Raw genomic sequence first — 25,594 nt, forward strand, 5'->3', positions numbered from 1 at the left:
GTGACCTTCTGAGTATCTGATCTGAACACTACAAACCAATCTCTAATCCAAAAAGATCTGTGGTAGGAACAGAAGGCAGTTGTAATGGTATAAAATAGTACTGGAGTTCTCCTCAAACAATTTTTTTTTGTCTTCTTGTAATGAAGATAAATTTGGAGCATTTTCAGAGCTTCTGTGATCTTTTTCTTCAGATTAAAAATTACTAACTACAAATTTATTTCCAACACAGCATTGCTCAGTAAATGATATATTACTGCTACTAAACCAGAGCACAGGAAATACACACATGCTGTAATTTTAAGGGATTTTTAAAGAACTTTTTGAGAAGAAATATCATGTCTGCAGAGCTCACTTCTAGGAAAGATGCAATGGGTTATACTGTGCCTTTCAGAGAAAGCTGCAGGCCACTGCAAGAGCACTGTGCCCCACGGCCCTGAGGAGCTTATGCCACTCTTGCCTGGGAAAAGAAATGACTGCAACCCTTAAACCTGGAGCAAGCCACTCAAAGGTTAGGCATGTGTAGCTCAACTCCCTCTCTACCTTTCTTCTTGCAGTGCTGCACTGAGCCCAGAAGAATAAATGTATGAGACATTATGCCTCATCTGTTAAGCAGACCTGTGACCTCAGTGCTCTGAGCAATGAGGCTGTGATGGTTTTTCACCTCCCTGTCCTACTGTGTTCAGATAAGAGGACAGCCAAGCCTTGTGTTGTGAATGTGTACTATGCCTTCACAGACAACCCTTCCTACTTAGTGATATTTGTTTTCCACAGGCTTATAAATGTGCTGAACTGAATTTCCTAAGATGGAGATAAATTATAAGAGAAATCACACCAGGAAAACAGAAATCCTCCCATGTCAGTGAGGAGGTTTTAATCTGCACTAGAAATGAGTGAAAACAATAAGAACCACGCATCACTTGAGCATGAATTATTTAAGGATTTTTCTCTTCCCCTTGGTGTTCTGAATTCGCAAGAAAAAAACAAAGAAAAGTAGGCTGCAATAGAGGAGGGGAGCAGATGGGAGCTGAGAGATGAAAGGATACTCACTGTGGCACGATTATGATTTGAACAAAGCAGATGAAGAGGAAGACTAGGGAGGCACAAGCCACGTAGGCTCCGAACCTGTCGTCCACCTGCTTGGAGTACTGCAAAAACACAAACAGTTATGTTAGTGGGAAATTTGGCTGCCTGCCTTCTCTCCACAAAACCTTCTTACTTGGCTTTTCTTTAGGTCCTTGGAAAGCAGTGCAGGTAGGAAACAACTACTGCTACAAATTCCCCTTCTCCCTGGGCAAGTTGTAAGGGCTTGAACAGACCCAAAGGCCAGGGAACAAACCCACACAGCTGCGTGGAGAGAAGATTCACCAACCATTCCTTGCATGAGGGAACAGAAATGGACTAACTGGGATTCTGTGTCACTGCCATCAGACCTAAACTTCTTCCATGGGAAGTTTCCCCAACAGGGACAAATGCTGCTAATGAGGACACCATGCATTTTGTGCACATGGCTTGACCTGCTCTAATGACAGTGTGAGGATGATGAGGTTTTCACAGTCACTCTTTCCAACTACTTGTCAACATATGGGTCGCATGGGAGCTGCATTCGATTCCCAGTGATGCCTTATTTAGCTTGAAGCATGGTTCTCAGTACAGGCGGTCTCAATGTTTGAACCACAAAATAAAAGGTGCTCTGAACAGGTGAGCACTAATTTCCCTGGCTGTTTTCAGGTATAAAATTGAAGGGAAGGAGGTAGGGGGAAATTAGTGCTTGAGCTTTTATCCAGTCCCACACTGATTCATTGAACAGCTGTAAAACCTGCCAAGGTCTGCTTTTGCAATAGGTTGTCATTCCTGTCATGGAAAGACTGTTTCTAAATAAAATTATAAAATAATGAGTGCAAACTTATTATGAAGCTTTTTCCATTGAATAATGAGTTTAACCTGAAGACCACTCAAACATCCCAAGGATCTGTGCTTGGATTAAAAAAAAGAGAAAAAAAGATTACTTTCTTTGGGCAATTAAACCCACCAGTTGTTATAATACTTTTAATAATAGCATCTGGGTACCTCTAGACTTAAATGAATTTAAATTTGCAGCCATCTAGAGCTGATGTTGTCTCTATTATATAGTCAGGGAAATGGAAATGATCTTTGCCTCACAACAACAGCATCTGAAACCAAATCAGGAAGTAATCAGCTATTTGGGGGCTCTACATCTGTTTCTCCCTTTTCTCACATTTGTGGGATAGAGAACTATACTTGTTGCTTAAAATGAGCTCCCATTAACCAGAGTAGAGATTGCATCCCAATGAACCCTAATAGTACCCAGGCTCCTTGAGGGGAAAAAGGGTAGGCAAAAATCCCTCCAGAGGTGACTCAGAGCTCAGGGAGACTAAAGTGGGTTTCACAAGTGACTTGAGGGAGCTCAGGGGGACTGCAATCTCTCTCTCTCAAAGTCAGAGAAACAATCTGGCTTATTCTGAATTCCCTTTACTGCTCATCATTGCATATTCATGTTGTCTGATAGAAAGGGCTTCATTTTCCTGGCCAGTGCTCCCTTCAGATGACTGTGACTTTCCAGGAACATGTATATTAAGGTTTCCATGAAGAAGCATGGATGTTTTAAGACCACAACTCCACCTCCAGCAGCCAAACACTAGCTTTACCTATAAATATAAAAGTTTGACCTTATGCAGGAGAATTAAAACTCATAACGAGCCTGACTGACATGCTGTAATGATTTTTAGAGAACGTTACCTTTTTCTCCAAGTCAGGCTCCCTGAAGGTTAAGAGGAACTTGCGCACGTGCTCAGAGCGTAACCGATCAATACTCCTGGCATCGATGGCACGGCCCAGAAACTCATCCACTTCATCCTCCGGGTTCATGCTTTCCTGTGTATTCCTGAGGACGCCATGAGAAGGGAGCATAAGAGGACAAGATAATTGCTGCCTCTTCACCATGTAATATCATTCCACTTATAATAATAAGCTGGAGGTTAATGGCATTTCACTTATGACAGCTTCAAGTTGGGAAACGGAGTGTGAGCAGAGAGGAGAATGATATCAGCTCTAGAGCTCATTGCCAGTCCTGAGTCCATTACTAAAAGGATTTACTTGCCCTTTTTCGATACTACATCCATTTTCTTGCCTTAAGGTCTCATTACCATGCCTCATTCTCCAAAACCACTGAGTAGTCTCCTCCCTGCACTCCTCCTCGGACTTATTCTTCCCTGCACTGCTGTGCTGTTGTAGCTGTTAGTGCCTGAACTGGCAAAAAGATTTCTGCATCCAGTCCTACTGCTTGCTTCCTAATAATAATTTCTGTAAATATTACTACGAAAATTTCCAAACTTGAATAATTCTCCCTTTCTGAGGAAAAAAAATGTTCATGGAACAAACATGTAGGGGAAAAAAATGTAGCCTGACTCCCCTTCACACAGTTATTTATGCGTATAAAGCACAAAACATAAAAAAAATATTCTGTTTACAAGGTATTTACTTAAGGAAATGTTGCAAAAGAAAAAGGTAGCAAACAAAAAAAATACAAATTAGATTCTGCTTTCTAAATATGTGGAAGAAGATTTCTAGGTTGCTTATAATCTTTAATGTCAGTATTTTTCTGATGCTCTGCTACAGCTTCTGAAAAATGAGGCTGCTTTTCAAAAACTCTTGGAAAAAAAGTAACACTGGAAACTTAATCATCCTGAGGCATTTTGCACTGAGCATCAGGAAACCTGAAGCAGCTCCTCAAACTCTAGTTATTTTTAAAATCTAACAGGATTTTAATGACTTGATGCTGTCACTTTAATGGCCTGCCTTCTTACTAGCTATAGGCAGAAATTAAATCTAATCCTGAAGTGCTGTTTTCCTGCTCTGCTTGCATGATTGCCAAGGTTATCCACAGAATATGCCCATAGTTATCCACTGAAATACGCCCCTCACTTGCACTGGGGCATATTCCAGTGGATAACTATTTCTATGTGCAAACCCCATGATGGCACAGCAGCTTAGGCCTCATATTGTGGGACATTCACTTTAGGCACTCTGGAGAAAAAATCCTGAGGTCTAACAGGCACAGTGAAAAGCCACACTGCTGAATTTCTTTGGTTTTATTTGTACTGCACAAGAGCACACAACGTGTGCTGTGTTGCAGCCAGTGGGCTCCTACAGGTATGACTGTGCTGGATGCAGAGATTGCTCAAAGGAGTTTACAGACCAGAATGCGACTCTGTTGTAAAAGTTAAAGGCCCCTTTCCAAAAGAAAGTTTTTAAAGTTTTCTGCAAAACTGGATCAGATTTTAAGAAGCCCTCTGTAAACCAACCGTTCCACGTACCTCTTGTCAAGAGAAAAATAAATCAGGTCCATCTACTTGTTTCCATTCCACTGCTCTTTGCTCCAGTCAGTGAGCTGAATATGTCTGCACCTCAGCTAGGTCATGATGACACACCAGTGGCATCTATTTAGTGACCACATAGCAACTGCAAACCTAGTTTGTCTCAAGTCTAATCTCTATCTTGGCTAACCTTAGTATTTCAGTGGTGTTGGGGAAAAGAGTTTTTTTATTTTGGGACTCTACAGTTATTTAATTCCTTGAACTTCATATATTCCACTTGGAAAATAAAAGTGTTTTTTTCCCTACAGGGTCAGGACATGCTTCCTTAGAGGAAGTACATCTGCTTGAGCACTCAAGGCGATGCTGCTTATTTTCATTCAGTCCTCACAATGTCTTCTGGACTCATAAAAATGAGCAAGGAAATCATTAGGCTTTGTATTTACAGAATGTCTTCCAAGATCCTGTGAGTTATGTACACATTTGGGTCATTCACATTTAGTCATTTCATACCACGTATGAGGGATGTGGTAGTTTTCCCCCAGAACTGAAGCAAAAGAGTTGGCTCAGCATCTTGGTGAAGTATAGTTAAATTTCAAGTTCCAGTCTAAAAACACCACTCAGGAAGATGCAAAGAGAGGAAGAAATTGCCTGCTTGGACTCTGACCTCGGCTGCCTCCAGTTTTGTAGTAGGTCCTTATATTTCTGAGGGCATTTCTATACTACAGTAACTTCTGTGGTTGCAGGCTGTGTAGAAATACCCCTGCAGCTTTTAAATGGCCTTGCTGAGATATTGGCAGTGGGCAGCCACCTTCTCATAGCCTGCAGGGAAGCTTAGTCACGTTGCACAGACCCAGCTTTCACAGCCTGTTGTACCCAAACTAAATTACTGTACAACAAGTTTGGGTACATTTACATAAATGTAATTTTAAATTGAAAGACAAAAGTTCCCTATGCTAAGGACTGCCCTAGAGGCAGTGCCTGTAAGTCAGAGCTGAGGTATTGCCATGGACTAATGAAATTCATACGTGGAAATGTGTATTGATATATTGATCGTGTGATCGAGTGGGGGGAAATCAAGGATTTCAGGTCACTATGAAACTTCCAGAAACACCTTTTAAAAGCACTGCTGAGATTTCTCCAAATGCAGCCAACGGAAAATTGTTGCAAGGGACAGGAACAGCACAAACAGAGCTTGGAGCAACTTCTGCACTCTGCTTGCAAATGTGAAAGCTAGCAATTAACCCAGAGTGGCTTCAGAGTGGTCCAAAAATGCTCTGCTGATTTAATTACTTTCTGCAAATGAAGAGTGTGGCCACTGCCAAAACTACATGTATGCCATAATTTTAAATGCTCCATGCCTAGATTCAATAATTAAATCATGTAGGTGTCGGGTCATGGCTTCAGAGGTGCGTGGTGCCTACACATTCCTTTGCTGTAAGTCAAAAGTATTGACCCTCAGTGTTTCTGCATGTGAGGGAACTGGGAACTTGACATGGTTTAGGTATCTAATTTTAACCAATATCACCACGAATATATTCTGCTAGACTTTTTTTTTTTTTTTTTTTTGGCAAATCTTTGTACTTGAGTTAAATGGATTTCTGGATGAAGAGACTCTGAGTCACTCTTAGGGCCACAGAAGCATTTCTCTGTCCCAGCTCACAGAAGTCCACTTAGCCCTAACCAGCAGCCTGAGAAACATGATAAGGAGCAAGAGCAACACATTTTTAGGCATCAGTCTCCTCTATTGTTGCCTACCTTGCTCTAAGCAAGCTTATAAGGAATACCACTCAGCAAGACTGAATGCAAAATTATTCTAAATACCTACAATACAAGGAAATGCTTTTTTATGTCCAGTTGTAGAAATTAAAAAGTGAACACATTTGGGGGGGTTTCCTCCAAAGGCAATTTTTCAAAATACCACTCATGTTAAATTGTTATTTTAACCATTTCTTTAAAGTTCTATGAGAAAAAAATGAAAATGCTGCTTTAAATGTGGCTATATTTCAGAATATGAAACTTTGAATTTAATTTTTCAAACAAGCTATCATTTCTGAGTTCATTTTTATATCTACAAACAACTAATATGCAAAAATTAGTTATATAAAATATATACAAATAAACTCAAAAACTATATGCATTTCAACACATACATAAACTTTTCCTATTGGACTTGTTCAACACTTAGACATACCTTACAGGAATATTTTGTCTTGGGTTATTTTCAAAGAAACAAATAGTGGAGAATACTCAGGGCATGGGGAAGTGCAGCAAAAGTATTTTAATTAGAAGAGCAAGTTAGAATCACACAAATAAATATTTTGAGGGCAGTGGCTGTTCTGAATGCACATCAGTCAATCTCGTGCCCTCAACTGGCTGACCCTCCAGAATAAACCTCTGGAGAGTCCACGCATTATTCTTGGCTTCTGGGCATCACTTTTTGTCTTTTTTTAATACGAGAAAATAAATCCCAAATGTGTAAACATAACAGTGTATGAGAGAAGTAAATATGCTTACTTGTCCTTGGGGTCCTCAAAACCCTGAAAGAAAGGAAAAGGAGACAATGGTTAGAAAACAGGCTGACCTTGAGAACACCATGTATCCTGGGAACGGCATTTTGCAGGGGAGTTTTCAGGGTGCTCAGTTGTCGGGTGTGGAGGGACAGCTTTACCCACCCATGACAGTATTTTGTGCATCCGCGTCATTGGGCAGACAGAGCAGTTTTGGAAAAACACATTCCTTCAGATGCAAATCCACGGAAGTGAAGATAAACGAAACGCTTCAGCTGACTGCTGGCACGCTTTATTTGCAGTCACCGTTACAAATGATACAATGGAAACTGTACTGATATTATAACTGAGGATGTATTTTACTTGAAACAAAGCTCAGAATGATAACATAAGTCAACTATTGTATTCTGTAACTATTCCACAAGGTTTCATCTCTTTATGTCAGGGATTGGCTAAGGGTTTTCATTTTGGTTTTCATCTCTTCAGGAGGAACCTCAAGGGGTCTTCTTGCTCCTCCCCTCATCTCAGGCACACACAGAACCTGTTTTCTTGAATAAGATTTCGGGAATTATTTATAATATTTGCAATAGCCCAAATGTTCACAATTCTTTCTGGACCACCTGAATTGATTAAGTGTCTGTATTTAGGAGCCATCCATAGTTTAAGTGGCTAGAAGGCCTCACAGAAAATTATGTACAGAGGCTTAAGTTTATATGTTTAGCATTAACATACCTAACAGACCAAATTGCATCAAAATGGCCATTTTGCATTGGCTGAGACAAAATCTGCCCTCTGACATCTTGGCTTAAATTTAACTGTAGTCAAGAGAAGTTGTATATTTGACAAGTAGGGTCAAATACTCAGGCACAGAGTTTGTACCCTATGTTCCAAAACATAAAACAAATGTAGCCGGGAGATAGGAAGAACTGCTTTTGTTTTTCTCCCAGAGACTTCAGGCCAAAACTGCTCAGAGCACGTGAGGATATTCCAGCTGCTGGACCTGCAGCGGCAACCAGTCTGGGGGCAGCAAACTGAGAGCCATCCTGACGGTAAAAAACCAAACATCTTTGGGCAAAAATCTTCCCACAGCTGCCTTGTCCAACACCATCAGAAACAAAAACACTGACCAGATACTAAACGAGAACAGATTTTGCCCTTACAACTAGTCAGCAATGTGGTGACACAGCAGAAGTAAAGCCAACACAGTGTCCCTGAACAGCATCAGCTTTGCAAGAGGGAAAAAGGGAGGTTTGTCACTCAGGTCAGCAGCCAGGACTGTGACTCACTGCGAAAGTAATTTCCATTTTTACATATTCCACTTCAGACTAAAACCACACTTCTAAATAGAAACTGCAACTCCAACTTAACCCATCAAAAATTCAGATGAAGGAAGTCTCTCAGTCCTGTGTAACAACCACCAGAAGATCCAGTGGGATGAAGGAAACAGTAATGTTGACTCAAAGTTAGCATGTCCAGTTATTCAAGCCAAAAAAACCATGTACGTTCTGATTTCACATTAAGGAATGATGAAGTGATTACTAAAATTTTTGTTGTGCCGTTTTTTCCTACTTTTTTTTCTTTTGTATAATTATTTTACAGTTGTCAGAAATATCTGATTGATTTATTTATCTATCCTCTAAGCAATCCTAAAACACAGTGCCAAAACTGAAAGTTCACTGATTAGTCATGGAGACAAAATGCTCACTAATTTGTCTGGTGTCACAGTCAGTTAGGCTGGGCAAAAAAAAAGAAAATAACTGAACATGAATAGCTACCAGACAAGAAATAAGCAGAGAGAACCAACGAGAAAATACACAATACTTGCTTATTAGATAGATATCAAGTTCACATTTTCAAGCTTAGCCACATGGGAACTGGATGACTGACTGCAGAGGGAGAGTCCCCTAAAATGGTCTGATTTTCACAGACAGCTATGTAACCAACTATCCCACTGAAATCCTGAAACTAAACACATAGATCTCATACTCCTGCCCTCTAGATGCACAGGGTTGAGGATACAGGCCAACCAGATCATGTTAGTAAAACACCTCAGCAAGCATATCCTCAAAAAATTCACCAATATTTCAAGTGTAGAAAAATACATAGGCTCCATAATTAACTGGTCCTTTATACAGAGGATCACTTGATCAACACAGAATTTGATTCTGCCCTGCTTCTCTCCCTCAGCAAAACTGTTATAAGGAAAGTCTGTAACATAATAGGGAATTCATTGATCTAGCTTTTCAATTTAAAATACTAAATTGTGCTTGAATTATTCATGCTGATAGCTCAAAATAAATTGGTGTTTCAAAACTGAAGACTAAAAAAAGGCATATTTCAGGTAAAACAAAAGAGGAAAAGATTAATACATTTTCTTTCCTGGATCTTCTTTTAATGAGGCTAAATATTTAAGAGTGACTTGAACTTTTAATTAGAGAGAATCAGCTTAAAATTAAATGTAGTAGGAACCTCTTTAAGTTAAGCAAATTAAATGATTCACTTCAAATGCTCTCATTTCATACAAAAGATTCTTCAAGCAGAATTGCCAAAAATGGAATTGTCATGGAGGAAAGTGTACGGGATTATTTTAGGGGAAAAATGCTCAAACGTAGCTTCTTGAAAACTGGTCATTTATTGCAGGATATCTTTCTTATTTGCACTGAAATGTTTTGCCAGGATATAGAGCAAATATACTTCTAGAATCTGGCTGTGACCAGAGATTTTCATCCCTATCCACTAAAGCGCCCGTGTTTCACTCACATACCAAAAGGCCTTTTAGGCAAAGGAGATGATCACACACACAAGGTCACTCTGCTCACCCTATTTTTGGTTGGGAGGGAAAATTCCCCCTGGGTTTTGGTTAATGTGTTTTCACCTCCTCCCGTTTCATGGGCGTGCTTGGTTCATTGAAAAATCTGCACTTAAATTATTTCCTTCCCCTTGCACAAGGCTTGAGCACTGATGACATATTGGTCTTTTTTCTTCTCCACAGCTGGCAAATAGTTCAGTATCTTCAGGACTCAGATGCTTTCCTCCAGTTAAAGCCCTTTGGCTCAGCTCACAGCAATTGCAATGGTCTGTGTTACACACAGGATAAACAGTAACACAACCAACCCTGCAGAAAGAGGGTCTACATGGATTTGCCTTCATTCCTAATGGACTAATACACTCATAATCTGGTAGAAAAGTTTCCAAGCTCAAGCAGGAAAAAGAAATAACAGGAGTTGCTGCTGCAAGCATGTGTATAAAGCCACTCTCCAGCAGCCCTTGATGTCACCTGTCTGTGCTTCCCACTGGAGGCTGGGCAGCTGGGCTGGACTCAGCCTGTTTGGGTATAGAGCAGGTTTGGAGCTGCACAAAGATATGTTATAACTTGCATTTCTGCACACACATGTACAGAAATATGGACACTCAGGAAAAAAAAAAAGCAGCTGATAAAAATGAGGTGCCTGTCTTTTAGGAGAGGGGGAATAAAGGGGTAGGAAGAGAAGCAGCCAATTCCTGGAGTTAAGTATATAAATGCCCTTTTGACTGCTTATGGATTTGTACCCAGTAGGCTGAAGAAATGCTGATGGCTTTCTAGGGTGCTATGAAGAAAAGTCTGGGAATTGTCAGCAGGAATAAAAATGGCAAAAGGGGTGATGGCTATGAGAATCAGACAGATAGGAGTTCACAGGAGTTCAAGAATAGCTCCATAATCATGATGATAAAGTAGCCCTTGTTAAGGCCAAAATTCCTTTCCTCTAGAAGGGACCATAAGGCATGAGATAGGTCTCATTGCAGTGCAGCACTAATGGGCTGCTGCATATAGGAACTCATGCAAATTTTATTCAGTCTCATTTTAAATATCCCTAATACCGGAGTTTTTTTCCTTCCCCCAGGAGGCTGTATTACTCTGCCATCAGATTGCAAATGTAAAGGTAATAGCATTTAATAATTGCTCTGAGACTAAGACAGTCCTTTCTCTGACTTCAGGAATATTAACTCAAACTTAGCTGAATCAGCTCCCTTAAAGGCTCTGCTCTTTCTTCTTTTCTACAGGAGATCATTAAAAAACCTTTATTTTTTTATGGCAGGTCAGGTGACTCTGAATCTACACTGACATCCTCAGTGGGAGTAGACATGTGCATGAGGAAAAAAATAGGAGATGTTATATTACTGCTTCTGTCCCTAAGGCTTACTATTTTATGGGGGATATTTTACGAATATCTATTGTGTTAAAAGCTCATATGACTGCCATCTCTCTGCTTGACTTCTAAATTAACTAAGCCCTTTTCTTTGAAGATTAAAACTGATTCCTTAAATAGAATGATAAAGTATTTGTCAAAGACATGACAAGCTGACTGCTATACCATAATACTTCAAATCAAGAACTATTAGAAATAATAATTGTAACTTCGAGAACATTAGCTGCAATTATTAACATATTGTAAATATGCAAAGAAAAGTGGAATAGACTTTCTATCCTTTTAACTTTTCATTTAACTCCAAAAATAAGACAGTAGAGAGGCTGATGAGCTCTATGACCTTCTTAATGGCAATGTGGGTGGGAAGCACGTATTCCACCCTTAAAAACTTCACTCTCAACTCCAGCAAAGATGGTAAGAGCAAACGTAACAAAGAAACTAATTTTTCTTGCCTTTTTTTCATCTCTGGAATGAAGTCGAAATAGGACTTACATGATGTTAAAGCACAAATCGAAATAACTTGGGACTTAGGGACAAAATCAGCTCTGTAAGAGGTAAGGCCAACTTGCAAAGCAAAAGTATTTCACAGAATCAATCACCATGGAAAATAGAAAGGGAGAGTGACAAGCTGAGAGTGGATGTAGTTAAAAGCAAACCTTCTTTGGCCCCACCACAAAACTAATTATTCAAATCTATTTTCAGCAATGTTGTACATTCTCTTTTTCCCTGTGGTCAAAAAGACAAGGCTATGAAGATAGATGCTGCCAGGTGTAAATGCAAAAACAAAACTGAAGGACTTCAAAGCACTCAAGCCAGAAATAAGACAATTTCTATACCAGAGTCCAGAAAGAGCTAAGCATGATCGGAAGGATATTTAACAATCATCTAAGTGCAGAACAATAAACTGGCAGAAAACCAGTTTATGAAGCAGATTAAATGATGAGTGTGTCTGCTAAAGCTGGAACACAGACTAATGAGCTCTGAAAAGGAAAGCTGAAGTGCTCCCTTTCAGCAGCCCACCTCACTTGATAAATAGACTTTCATTCCACTGCACTGCTCACAGATGGCGAAACCCTCTACTTTGTTCAACTCAAAATGATTTTGTAGACAGCTCTCAGCTGGCAGACCAGATCTGGCCAATGCCATGAATTTATCTGGTCCATCAGATTTAAATCTAAAGAACATAAGTGGTTGCTTTGGTTGAAATAGGTTTTCCCTGCCTTACTTTTAATTAACTTCTGGTTCTGAACTCACATCTCTGAGAAGTGCAGGTTGCTAACACTCTTCAGTTTTCTGTGAACTTTGAATCCAAATTTCTCCAGTTCAAAGGTCATATTTTCAAGTGGTTTATCATTCTGTGCCTCACTTGTTAGCAGTCACCACAACTTGCAAAACAGACATAAAAATAAGTAGTCCTAGAAATGCTCTGAATCAGTTCCTGGCTCCACAATTTCTGCCCTTCCATCTCTATACTCCAAACAATGATAAACACAACAAGCTTCTCCAGAAACTACTGTCAAATGGCCTTCTAATCAGATGCAGACAGACTGAATCCAAGCTTAACCAGCCTTAATTGAAATTGCCCACTGGCGCTGGCCAGAGCTGCTCACCCTCTCCGAAAACCAGACCCAAACCTGCTGACCTGCATCCTTTTGCCATTAAAGCTTACTGTTTGCTTTAGGAAGCTTTGGAAATCATTCTGGTCAGTGCCACAGTTCCACCTGTGCAATGCTGCCATGAACATCAGAGGAAATGTTTCTGTGAATAAAGGGGAATTGTATCTTTATTTCTATAGGCTTAATTTAGTCCCACTCGAAACCAGTCTGACACCTTTTAGTAGTGTCTCAATTCAAATGACCTTTTCCCATATGAGTAAGATTTACTCTAGAAAAGGGTACTGAACAGTGGAAAAATTACTAGTGCAAGACTTAAAAGCAAGCATCAAACTCTACCTAGGTTTCACAAAAGCAGCTGCAGACCTGCTGTTGCATCTTGCTGACTCTTATCCCTCTTTTAAAGAACTTAAGCAAAGGTGATTGCAAGCCCTGATCAACTAGAACAAAAGCTAGGTTAGCAGATGAGGATACAAAACTGTGTGAAGCCTCTGACAATTTGAGCAATGTACATTGTACTCCCACTCATTTATATTAGACCTCATGGAACATGTGAATCAGGCAAACCCTCTTTCCAGGTAAATACCACAGCAATTACACAGTGTAACTGCAGGATACGATTCCTCCCCGTGCTGTTTGCGAGCTATCAAAACCAAATTGGCTCTATAAAACCCAGACTAGACTAACAATTTCCTCCCAGGTCTATAGCAATATGTGGAGATTACAACAGAAAGGATTTAGAGAGTTTCCCCCTGCTTGATTACGAGCTTGATTAAGAGCTTGATTACTACAATAGCAGTGAAAAAATAGTGGGTCAAATTCTTCTCCATTGGGTGCTCCTGTCCAGCTTTGCTGACGTCAGTGTTGCAATTACCAGATTTAGCAGATGATTGCTGGAAAAGAGGATAATGGTGACCTGCAGTTAAATGAAACCTTTAGAAGGAGGGTGAACCGCCGGTGCCTAATTCATGGACTCAAATCCACTTCTCTTGATAGAGCTGCACTATTGACTGAGGAAAACTTGTCCTATTGAGCTTTATTTTAAATTTTAATCATTTCTGATGTTTAAACAGTAGAGTTGGCACAGAACCAGCTACAGCATCTGTTCCTCTGATGCACCTGTTCCCCAATTTTGATTTCCAAGTAACAAGTTCTATTGTAGGGGCAACTTGGAGACATAAAGGGAGGAAATGAGCTGTATTTACAATGCGACATGCAAAGAATTGTTTGATTTAGGACAGGGGAAATAAGACAAAGAATTATATTCTATGGTTGAATGACCAGGCTTGTAGATCAGTGTTGTTTCATTAGAAAGTAAACACCAAGCAACCAACTATCATGTAGAAGGCTGTGCAGAGAGCTCTGAGCAGCACCACAAGGAATCAGCCAGCACCTACCTGAAAGAAAAGCTTGTTCTTTATTGCACCAGCCATATCCATGGTCCATTTTTATAACCTTGTCTCATATCTTTTAACATCTGCATGCAGTAATATTTCCTACGCATATATAATCTCTATTTGATGTTATTTCAGTTTTTACTTTGTAGCTAACATCGATGCCACACACAATTTCATTTCAAATTAAATGCTTCATTAGTTGTACTCAGAGTCATGACAGAAGCATGGTCAGACTGAAATCAGTATTGCAATCTTCAGGGTTTCCTCCTTCTGCTCCTAAACTTCCTAATGCTAAACCTTTCCAGCAGCTGAAAAAACAAAAGGAAGTCTGCCAGGCATCTACAGCTGGACTCAATAATCCCATTAGCCACTCTGCTCATATTTGATTATAAAAACACAGAGGTACCTGTTTGTGAAGTAAACCTTCCCCAAAGCATGCATCATTGGAACAAGCTATAGTCTGTCATACTAGCCAGTGTAAAACAAATATGAAAGCTGTATGGCAGCCTCAAGATCCAACAGCAGGACTTTCCACAGATGAGTAGATATCATGGCACAATTAATGCCTTTCTTTTTTTTTTTTTGCAACCCAGACAGCATCAGGCTGTGTCAAGTCTGATTGTAAGACCTCAAAAAGGACCAACATATTCTGAGTAGCACTAATAAAACTTCAGTATGAGTGCTGGGTTCAGTGTGGGCACTCCCTCTTGTCAGTGAAATGGCAAGTGCTCAGAGGGGAACAAGAACAACCACAGGGCTGGAAAGCACCGAGTAGGGAACAAACTTGATGAGGGAATCAGAGCTGTGCAGAGACATGGTAATAGCCTTCAAATACAGAGAAAGTAACTAACTGTAAAGGAGAGCAAATTAAATTGTGAATAGTTCATGCAGCACTGTGGTTTAAAACTGAAGTGAGGGAACGTGAAGCAAAACATCAAGAAAAGTCATCAAGCTGTTGAAAGGGATGCCCAGTAAGACTGTGGGATTTTCATCCTTGGAGGTCTTCAAACAAGGGCTAGACAAATATCTGTCAGAAATGCTGCAGATAGAGCTGGCTCCTGTACAAAGGGGGAAATTGATGCCATGAAGTTCTGTGCAGCCTAGGTTGGAAACTTTCTAAAATCTTTACAACTAGCTCATATTATTCTTATATTCTTTATTCCATATACATTCTCCTAATACAGACTTTTAAATGTTATTGTTTCTATATTTGCAAAGGATTTTGTGACACCCTCCAGACTGAAAAGCCCTGAATAAAATAATTAAAATCTGTTCAGGAAAATCAGGGATTCCACAAGCTTCTTATACAGCCTGTTTCCAGCATCTAAGTTTTTTCTTAACTTAGATCTTCCTTTCAGTGAATTAGGATCATTATTTTTAATCCAGTCCTTTACAGTCATGGAGAATGATTTATCATTATTTTTGTCCTTACAAACCTTCCTGTGTTTGAAGACTTTTGTTTCTAATCAGTCTTTTCCCTTCTAGACTGAGCAAACACAATACTTCCACACTTCTTTATAGGTCACACATTGAAACTCTACTAATTTGTAATTTTCCTTACTAGGCTATCTCTAATTCATCCACATCCTCCTAAATGATGTAATCCCAAACTGGATGTGGTTTTCCAGCTACAAACCTAATAATGCTGAGCAGGGTAAAAGATGTAAGAGAATCATTTGTCACCTAGAACAGCCTTGTAATTTTGGGAGGTATCAACATTTGCCTTTTTATTGCTGTTTACAACAAACCTCTTTCAGTTTACAGTCAACTACAATCCCCAAACTGTTTTTTTTTTAATAGTAGCTTTGTTTTGCTGATGAAAATTGAGACATGAATATTATTTTCAGAAGTCTAAAATCCATCAATATTTATAAAAGCACTCTGAAATATATACTGGGAAAAGCAAAGTATTTCTCAGTGGTGTATAAATATTGTTATAGCTATAAATATATCTGTACTCTCAAATGCTTTCAAGTCCATTTATTTTTGACCCTTTTGCAATTAAAAACTGGACTAGACAGACAGTGGGGAAGACAAGGCTTTGTGTATGGAGACTTGGGGGAATGAGCAGCACAAAAGTCTGCATTTCCAGAGAGATACAGTCACTGGTCCTGGACTGATTGCTTTTGTTTAGGAAACAAGAAAACAAGCTGTAAAACCCAATAAAAATAGAAAGTAGCTCTGCTGTTCTTCTGCTGTGCTCTGGCTCTGTTCATGCTCTGTTGATCTAGTCCAGGCTCCTCTGCCCACCCAGGGGGAGCAAGGCTGCCCTCGACCTGCTCCCTGCTGGCAGCATCACCCTCTCCAACAACCTCACAGGGCCAGGGCTCCAGCAGAGGCTGACAGCTCAGAGCAAGGCTCTTTGCACTCCCAGGGCATTTCTATCTAATCTTCCTCTGCTGCAAATTTACCTGTCCTTGAGGGGCAGCCACTGATCCCTGGCAGCCCAACTCAGCCCAGTTCCCAGGACTGACTTTCTCCAGGCCATGCCTCCACCAGCTAATGGGGGTCATGGTCAGCAATGGGCAGCATCAGTGTCTCCAGCCTGCTGCCTCCCTGGGGGCTCTGCACGATAAGAAAGGCCACTGCTAAGCAATGAGAAGGGAAAATGAAGCACTTGTGATGGTCTAGAAAGCAGACTGGTGCAGGAGGGAGGTGGAGGGGTTGTTGGGCAGGATGGGACAAACTGATGCAGTTGCAATCCCAGCTGACTCAGTCCCCAGTTAGGCAGGGTGGGAGTAGGAAAGCAACTCTGGTTTTCGAGGACAATTGAAATTACTGCTGCATGGACATGTGTTAGATATTTTGTGTTATTCATATGTGTATGCAAGTGCCTGAATAAACTCTTGGATGCCCAAGGGAAAAACAGTCTAAAAGCACTGTGGAAAATCTGCTGGACCCAGAGGAGGCTATGCTCCAAGCCACAGCATGGAGAAAAAGCAAGGGTCAAAGACCTCCCCATGCCACTGTCCGGGCTGCTGTCCCACACCAACCCCACTGGATGCACTGCTGATGTGCCCAGACATGGCAGCACATTGAAAAGCTGTGACAAGAGAGGAGGAGAGAAGAAGGAATACATGGCTACTTTTGATACTAATCCCTCTCATCTAGGACTACCACTAATATATCCTAAGAATAGAGACAGCTACCAGAGCCAGCATTCACAGAAAAGAAAAATGGCCAAAATAATTCCATTTTCTATTAAATATAACAGTTCCTTCCCAAAAATGCAATTCAGGGAACTTTAGTATTCTCTTTTGGGGAATTGTTAAGTAGAGCCACAAAAAAACCGTCTCTCTTTTTTTCTGGAAATGTGGTTTTCTTTATAATGCAAAATGTTTTACATTTGTAACAAAAACCAGTGCCCTTTATAACCATCCATATTATTCCCTACACACAAATGTATTCATATCTACATATCAATATAATGTAACTGCACATTGCTGCAACATTACCTGGCTCCTGCCTGAGGACTATCTCACAATTACCCTTTTAAATACCTGTTTTGAAATTACAGGGCTAAGGAGCTCCAGATTTTAAAGAGAAAGGCAATATTGCACTGCCTGCCTTTGGCATACTGCTTTGACTAATCCAACCTTACGTGTTCATAGCTACCAAGAAATAAGACTACATATAATTGCACGCAAGGGATATGGGGGAAAGGTGGGTAATGTGGAACAAAGAGCACATTTTCAGGAGGTTTGAAAGCTGGTGCTGCTTACCAAGATCAATGACATGTCATCCCAGAGGAGCACTGATAAAAGCCTTTGTAGTTCTGCTCCCCTTCTGTCTCTCTGTATTTTGTATTTCTAAGCAGGCAGTTTGCAGCCAGTGCTCACTCTGCATGCATTAAGCACACACAGCATCCATGTAACACAATGTTAGAGATTACAAAGTGCTGTGCAAAGTTGGGTGGTACAAAGAAATGCATATTTAAATTAGAAGTTAACACAGAGTGAGTTAAGACAGGAGGTGGAGAAATTGCTCCTGTGATTTAACCAATAAAATGTCCATCTAGTAGATATTAAAATGGTCTCTAGGCCACTGGGAGCAGCATGTTTTCATTTTCACTAATGCATCTCAAACATAAAGCAGTGGGAAATACTGTAAATAACAGATTTTAAAAAACAGTCCACAAGAACAACAAAACGTCTAGCTGAATATGAGAATAATACATCTGAATCAGGCTTAAATTGGTTTTCAAGAAACAGCCTTATGCATGCAACATCAGCTTCTCAAAAAAGAGCTTAATACAAGAGACAGTACAGAAGCAGGTTGAGTGGAAGAGTTTTTCTGACCTGCTGAATTTTCGAAAAGGTAAACAGCATTACAGGGAAAGGTTCAACATAAGGAAAAAAAAAGATAAGCCTTTCCTCCTACAAATGAGGGGCAGTGAAGTTTTTAGGACTCAGTTTGGTATTTCAATAAATAATTATGTTTTTCCAGCTGAACAATGAGCTAGACACGGCAAACTGTAATTAACACCAAGAAGCATAATACCATTTGGCATGCATATACCTTGTTTCTGAACAGGAGGCTGCAAAACCCCCTTAAAAGCTATTCAAAGAAACTTATAATTATGTGCCAGTGTGATTAGTCTCTTCTAATAATGTCATGCCTATTGAGCACACCCTATTGAAAGCCCACATAAAAAATGTGCAGTTCCACTGATCTGTAAGATCTTGTCAGAAACCCTCATTTGGAGATCTGAGAAATGAAAGAAACATTACTATGGAGATTAAGAAATCTGGTTTAGCAGTGTAAAATAGTATAATGATTGAATAATATTAGCACCAACTATTAATAAATGTGCCAGCATTTCCCATTAGAACACACCCTATGCACTTGCTTATAGCCATACTTAAATTTTTAAGCTGTGAGATTGAATCTCATGTTAAAGAGTTCTTTGAATACTTTAAGGCTTTGGTGACGTGGAGCAGAACTTTGACTATGGACAACAAAGTGGGCAACAAATACACACTTTCAACTGTGCATAAAGGGTCAAAAACACATAAATAAGGTTATAGAGCAATCAGATATTCATGCAATTATAGAGGTGTTAAATACCTGTATTATTATTAAAAATAGCCATTATAACAGAAACTATCTTCTTAGTCTTCATTGCAGGAAACAAAGATATCACCGACAGCTTTATGTAAAATAAGCCATAAAAGTGCCCTCAGTCCAATTGCATTGGTAACTGGCTCTTTTTCATTTTAAATTAGAAAGACTGAAAGGTATGAGCAAGAAATGAAGATGCCTGCTACCTTAGGCCAATTAATCCATGTACTTGAGAATGTATTCTTGAGAGTTAAACACAGCAGCATGATTCCTGGGACCCATGAGGACACATGGGCATGTAGCTCAGAGATGGAGAACAGCATCTGTGATAATGCAAGCAAGAAACCTTTGCAGGTACTGAGGGCTGTAATGAGCTAATAGAAGTGTATGTCAGATGCTGCTTGAATGCTTGAGCTACTGAGCAATTTTTGCAGACAATCATGTCCTCTCACATGGCCTGGATGAGTTTTCAGAATATGGGACAAGCCAGACAAAAGAGGCTTCTTTGTGCCATTCAGCCTCCCTTCTCCTCTCAAACAACCTTGTGTCTCATCTCACAATCACTCACCTCCAGATGTACCAATTATTGTTATTTCTGGAGTCAAAGTAGAATTTAACACCCCCGTTTGGAAAACACCCTCAGGGCTGTAAAAACCTTCAGACAAAGCAGGAGGGATATATAATGCTGTATTAGGAAGAAAATAAATTAATGTCCATAAAGCAAGACATTACCATTCTCTTCATCTCCTTGGAGACCTGGTGACCTCCGAGGTGGTTATAAAAGGGCCGGTCAACACCCCAGTGTGGTGGGTTATGGCTGATGGAATTCGCACGCTGACGGTTCATCTTGGCTATCGTGGCTTTCTCATCTTTCTGAAATACAAACGAGAGAGGAATGCAGAAAAAATTTTGAAACATTTCCATGGCAGTCATTCTCCGAGCATCTCTGACTTCTGATCTCTCACTCCAAGAGTCGGCTTTGCACCTTGAACTTCTATGAAGCAGCTGCTCATCAGAAGCAGTTCTGGTCCACCATTTCTTTTTCTTCCCAATTTTTAGAACACTTGCCCCTAAGTGGGGCCCACCATTTTATTCCTTTACATGTTCTGAGTAACCACCATAACCTGTGTAAACACGGGGAGCATTCCAAAATGGAGATATCTACCTTTTTCCCTAGTAAACTGAATCAAACTGAATAGTGTCAGATAGAAAATTGCAGTTCCAAGTTAAGATACTACACAGACACCCCTCAAAAAACAAAAAATCTGTTCGTCTGGAAGAGAAACAACTCACAGAGTGATCTGCTTGAAGAACAGAAGCCTTGAAGCAACTTGAAGCTATGGGAACAAAGGGCACCTTTCTCCATAGGTACAAGCAAATCATTTTCCACACTAGCAGGAGCATATTCCCAGACATGCCAAGGAAAGCATGTAAATCTTGCAAACAACTTAACTGTGTATAAGTTAAGGGTAATGTAATTGCAGAGTGTGACAAAATGGTCTCCTCTATCCTAATGCTGCTTCAAATTTTATCATTGACACCAACATGCCTAAAGTTTGAACAAAGTCTTTGATTTTTGTTGTTGGAGTTGGTTTTGAATGTTGGCTGCAACGGAGCTTACCGTGAAGTTTGCACAGGATCTGTTGGACGGGTTTCATTCAAGCTCAACACCAGTTACAAGAGCACAGAAGCACAGCATAGAACTAGCCTAAACAACAGGCAGATTATTTCCTTATTTTGAATATATTCCCTGGCCAAAAAGACAGGCAGGTTTCCACATGGAATGTGTTCTGCAGAAAGATGGGAGTTTATTGCACAAGATCAAACCCGTGCACCTTCTCTATCAAGGGTAGCACTGCAGCCTGACTCAGAAGGCAGAGGGGTTGGCACTTATTAAATCCTTGCTTAAAAGAGACAAACTCTGGAGAGCTTGAGAATTCAGAAGGTAGGGATAGCTACAACTTGGCTGTTTATTACTCGAGAGGTTAAACTTTTTCAAGAGAATTGCTGCTTCCATGAGATTACAGAAAAAAGCCCCAGACATAATAGTTAATTTTGGATTTCAGAAAGTATTCAGACAATTGATTTATTTAAAAAGAAAGCATCAGTTGCTTTCAACTCTAGGATTTTGGTTCAAGTGTTATATGACAAAACAAGTAGGTCTACATCTTTTCTTGCCTAGAGTCTGCATTCCCTACCTCTTTATTTTGATTCCCCACTATTCACTGTAACCTGTACCTCTCAGGAGTTTGCAAAATACCTGGTGTTATTTCCATGGTAACCAGGGAGTTAAATGTCGAGTGCTATGCTGCCTTAAATTAGAATTTTTTAAAAGAAATTTAAAAAGGCTTGCTAAAATTCAGTGCTGGGGAGAACTGCCTGATTGACAAGCATGGGAAATCATCTTCTTTTTTCTTGTAAAGAAGAGGCAGCTATGATGACAACACTTCCCATGAGACCACAGCTCACCACACAGGCACCAAACGTTCCCAGGAATGTAGTGCTGGAAGTTTCATGGCCACTAGCCTGGGGACACGATGCCACTTGGGACAGGAGCCCTGTGCTGGACACTCAGCTGGCCCCAGAACAGTCAGCAGCAGTGTCACTGCAGCTCCAGGCTGCCAGCAAAGATGTTCTACCACACAGCCAGGAGGACAAGTGTAGGTTCACAAGGAAACCGTGGGAGCGATCCCAAGGGAGCTGTCAGCTCCTCAGGAGGTTTGCTGGGGGAGAACCACGTGTGCTCCCACACTGCACACCCCCAGGACAGCAAGTGCCTCCCACTTCATCTCTGCCCTGCATTAAACCCACCACTGTTTCATCTGCAAGAGCTGAAAACTCCATTGCTTGGCACCAGCTGACTTTCACACGAGGAATCATGACAGAGCCACTGGATAACCTCCAGGAGAGACAGCTTTTAAATGTTTCTAAAAATACATTAATGTGATGCAATGCTGATGTCCAGATTTGAGTTGGTTTGAGGTTTTGTTTTTTTAGAAGTAACTGCTCTTTATAGTCTCTGCCATCATTTGCAGCACTTTCTTGTGTCTTTTTGCAGTTATGCAATATTTTTCATAGTTATGCTTCTTTCTTCTACGATGAGATGCCAGAAAACCAGTAGGAAATACAGTTTCATTATCTCCAAGCAAATATATATTGTTTTCAACAATAGAAGCAACACTGTCAGTCCATTTTATTCCAACTTAGTGAAGGGTTTTCAACCAAAAGGAATCAAAAACCCGGGATGTTGAAACTGGTCTGGGGACCCATAAAAGCAAAGCCCTTTGGTTAGTTTACAAATGCCTTTACATCAACAGATGATAAAAGTTATATACAGCCAGATTTCCGCCCATGAGTTAGTAAATTTGGTTAGAATTTGAGAAAAACCTTAATGCCAAAATGCACAAAGACATACTACCCCACTCTGCCAGTGAGCGATCCTCATACCTGAAGCATCACTTGATGAATTCGAAGGAAATAAAAGACCTCATACATGTTTATTGACACATCTGGGTTGAGCTAAGGACAGGTAAATAATAAAGTGGGTAAATAATACTTCTGAGATTGTTTCTAACCATGAGGTCAGGCACCATAAATATATGAACTCTGGCAGTTATTTTCTCCCACTCCTTGTAGGAGGTTTCCACTGGATTGTGTACTATGTTTCAGCAATATTTCCAATCAGATTAAAACACTTATATACAAGCATAGTGCATTTTTGCTTTCCCACACTACATAATGTGCTACTACATTATCCTGAACAATAGGACTTTGCTGTTAACATCAACACTTATTAAAAAAAAAATTAAAACCTAATATTTTTAAAAGTTGAGGTAATTTATTTTCTGCAAAATCACTTGTTCAGTGGGTGATGATAATAACAAACTCTAAAAATGAAGAATTAGGAGGGTCACAGCTCCTCTGTAGAAATTTATGAGGATGCCTTCTCTGTTTCTTCCTGGCTAAGTGACAGCATGAGGACAACTTGCACAGAGGCATAACAAGACTGGAAAAGAAGAATACAGAAAGAGAAGTGGTGATACCTTTCAGTCCTACTCATTACAGGTACTACCAACAACGGGAGCAGGTGCAAAACTTTCTGACAGCAATGAGTTTTTCAGATTTTAGGTGGCTAAGCTCCAGAAAGCTGTTGTGGGAACTTTTCAAATCTGGACTCACAAAGAGACTGTAAATCTTATTCCCAGAGGTTTTATTGTATTCCCACCACCAGTTCCCACACACTGAGCTATAGTAATGTTACAGCAAAACTGCAGAAAGAGCTGGGGTTTTCTTATACATATCAATTGAATCAAGAATGCCTGTTACTTCTTTAATGTATGGTAGGATTTTCCAACAGATGATCACTATCAGTGCAACAAAGCAGTGAAATCTGAGCATGGATCAGCCATATCAGATTCAGCTACATATTATTCTTTAAGTTGAAGTCCTTTTGACATATGAATGATATTTCTTGCAGTGCTACATGCTCCAAACCATTGCCTTCATAAATCTACATGAGCGGAACCCTGCTGAGCTCTGATTAAATGTGTTAAATTGAGGAATCATCACATTAGATTGATTGTGTTTTAGGAGAGTCACATGTTCAACATTTAAAGGACCATTTTGTTTCTTCAGCTGGATGGAGTTCCAGGACGTTATTTAGAAAAGAATGAGAATTGTTTTTCTAGGAGTTACAGCCAAAGTTTTGTTGAGCTGTTTTAAGGTCACCATCAACAATCCTTTCTGAAACTGTTGTGTACCTGCTATTGTTTAAAGAAACGCCTATGTTTAATGCAATTGAAAGACATTAGAAAAAAATAAACATTTTTTCCCTTCGCAGACTTCATGCTCTCAGCACAGTGTGTTTGGTCAGCAGTATTGCTCATCTGTTGACAGGCACATTTTGTTTCTACTTATGTTCAAAGCAAAGCATTTCCCCAGACTTCTGACATGATGAGGACAGTAAAAGTAGCTGTAAACCTAATATTCTGATAAAATCCTATTCACCTTCAGGTTTCTGGTTTCCACTCCTCCAAACATGTGCTTTCCCACCCTTCTCAGAGTAGAGCTTTTACCAGTGATTAGAAGTGCTGGGAAGAGTAGCTGTGATGGTTCTGCAAATTAGTGCAGCACCTGATTTCAGAGAAGAGCAAACATTACCAGCAACCACCAAGTGACATGTTCCTGCACAAATGCTAGAAACTTGGGCAGCACAAGAACTGGGACTACTGGATAAGACAACAATAATTAAATTGAGTACTGTAAGAAGAGCAAGGATGTGACAGGATGGCAGTAACGACTGGGACAGATGTTTTGAATAAAATTCAGAAGGGCAGATATAAAAGTTGTGAAGTTAGAGGACCAGAGCTGGGTGTTAGGAATGCTACAGTCTGCAGGGTATACTAAAAAAAAGTGTAGAATAAAACAAAACCACTCTGCAGAAGGGTAAAGATATTGTTCTGAGTGATGTTGTGTAGTCCACTGCAATGCCTAGGGGTTAAATTTGGGAATCACTGAGATGTGGGCAACAGTTTTAGTAATTCTAACTGACAAATTGCTGTTTATCTGGAAACACAGATTTTCTGATAAAGAATGAAGACACAAATCCAGTAATGGCGGAAAGGCAAAGATCTCCTTGGAGAATTCTTGTATTTCTTCCATGCTAAGGTATTAAGTCCATTAGAAACATATATGAATATTTCAAAGGAATGTGAAAATTACTAAATAAGGACAGAAGTCATCCTTATGTAAGTGGCCCTATATCATGTAAGGAGAATAGAAACTAGAAATTCTTCATTGCTCTAGAACTGAAGGAACAGATTATTTCTGTCCATGCAATCACCACTGCCACAGTAGAGGCAAAAGGGAAGAAGCTCATAAGGATAGGGTTATAAATGGAAAGCCTAGAATCATAGAATCATTTAGGTTGCAAAAGACCTTTGGGATCATTGAGTCCAACTGTAAACATAGCACTGCCAAATCCCACTAAACCATGTCTGGAAGGAAAACTTAAATGTGATTTGCTGAAGTCAGATGGACAACCTCCATCCCAGATCTGTGGGAAACTGCCAGCTGCAATTTCAATTCTGGTAACAGATATTTTTAATAACTATTTAGTCAGGGATCATGACACAGAACTTGCAGAGCAGCTGGGCTTGGATTAACAGCCTTGGATCCAAGTTTTTCTAAACAGAAAAAATATGGTAGCTCTCACTTGCTTTGTTTTTTCCATGGAGCATTTGACAAAGTGCTGTGCTGGAGACTAATGGCCAAGACAGACGGGGAATATGAAGCTGGGCAAAGAGTTGGTTTCTAGTGAAGTGGCAAGAGATGGTGTTGAATGAGGAAGTATTAGTCTGGATATAAGTTACTAGTGGAGTTACTCAATTATTACTCTCGGGACAGATTTTGTTGAATTTTTTTCTTATTTCATCTGGCAGCAAGTGAGCAATGACAGACTTGGCTAATGAGAGAAGCAGAGGTGGTATTTGATAG

The 25,594-nt window shown here is 40.0% G+C and overlaps 1 protein-coding gene across 2 annotated transcripts in view; it reads right to left on the reverse strand.

Moving 5' to 3' along the window:
- The window catches only part of ADCY5 (adenylate cyclase 5), a 207,949-nt gene that overhangs the window by 24,165 nt on the left and 158,190 nt on the right, over positions 1-25,594 (reverse strand). For both annotated transcript variants that reach the window (XM_039381836.1, XM_027725586.2), the window contains exons 8-11: positions 19,832-19,972; positions 6,849-6,871; positions 2,758-2,902; positions 1,048-1,145 (exon numbers count right to left, since the gene is read on the reverse strand). In XM_039381836.1, the coding sequence (XP_039237770.1) occupies positions 1,048-1,145; positions 2,758-2,902; positions 6,849-6,871; positions 19,832-19,972 (407 nt within the window). The remainder of the gene's footprint in view (positions 1-1,047; positions 1,146-2,757; positions 2,903-6,848; positions 6,872-19,831; positions 19,973-25,594) is intronic.

Source organism: Pipra filicauda, unplaced genomic scaffold (assembly GCF_003945595.2).
Source record: "Pipra filicauda isolate LSUMZ 115617 unplaced genomic scaffold, ASM394559v2 scaffold10_size6260569_pilon, whole genome shotgun sequence".
In the NCBI taxonomy this organism is placed as follows: domain Eukaryota; kingdom Metazoa; phylum Chordata; class Aves; order Passeriformes; family Pipridae; genus Pipra; species Pipra filicauda.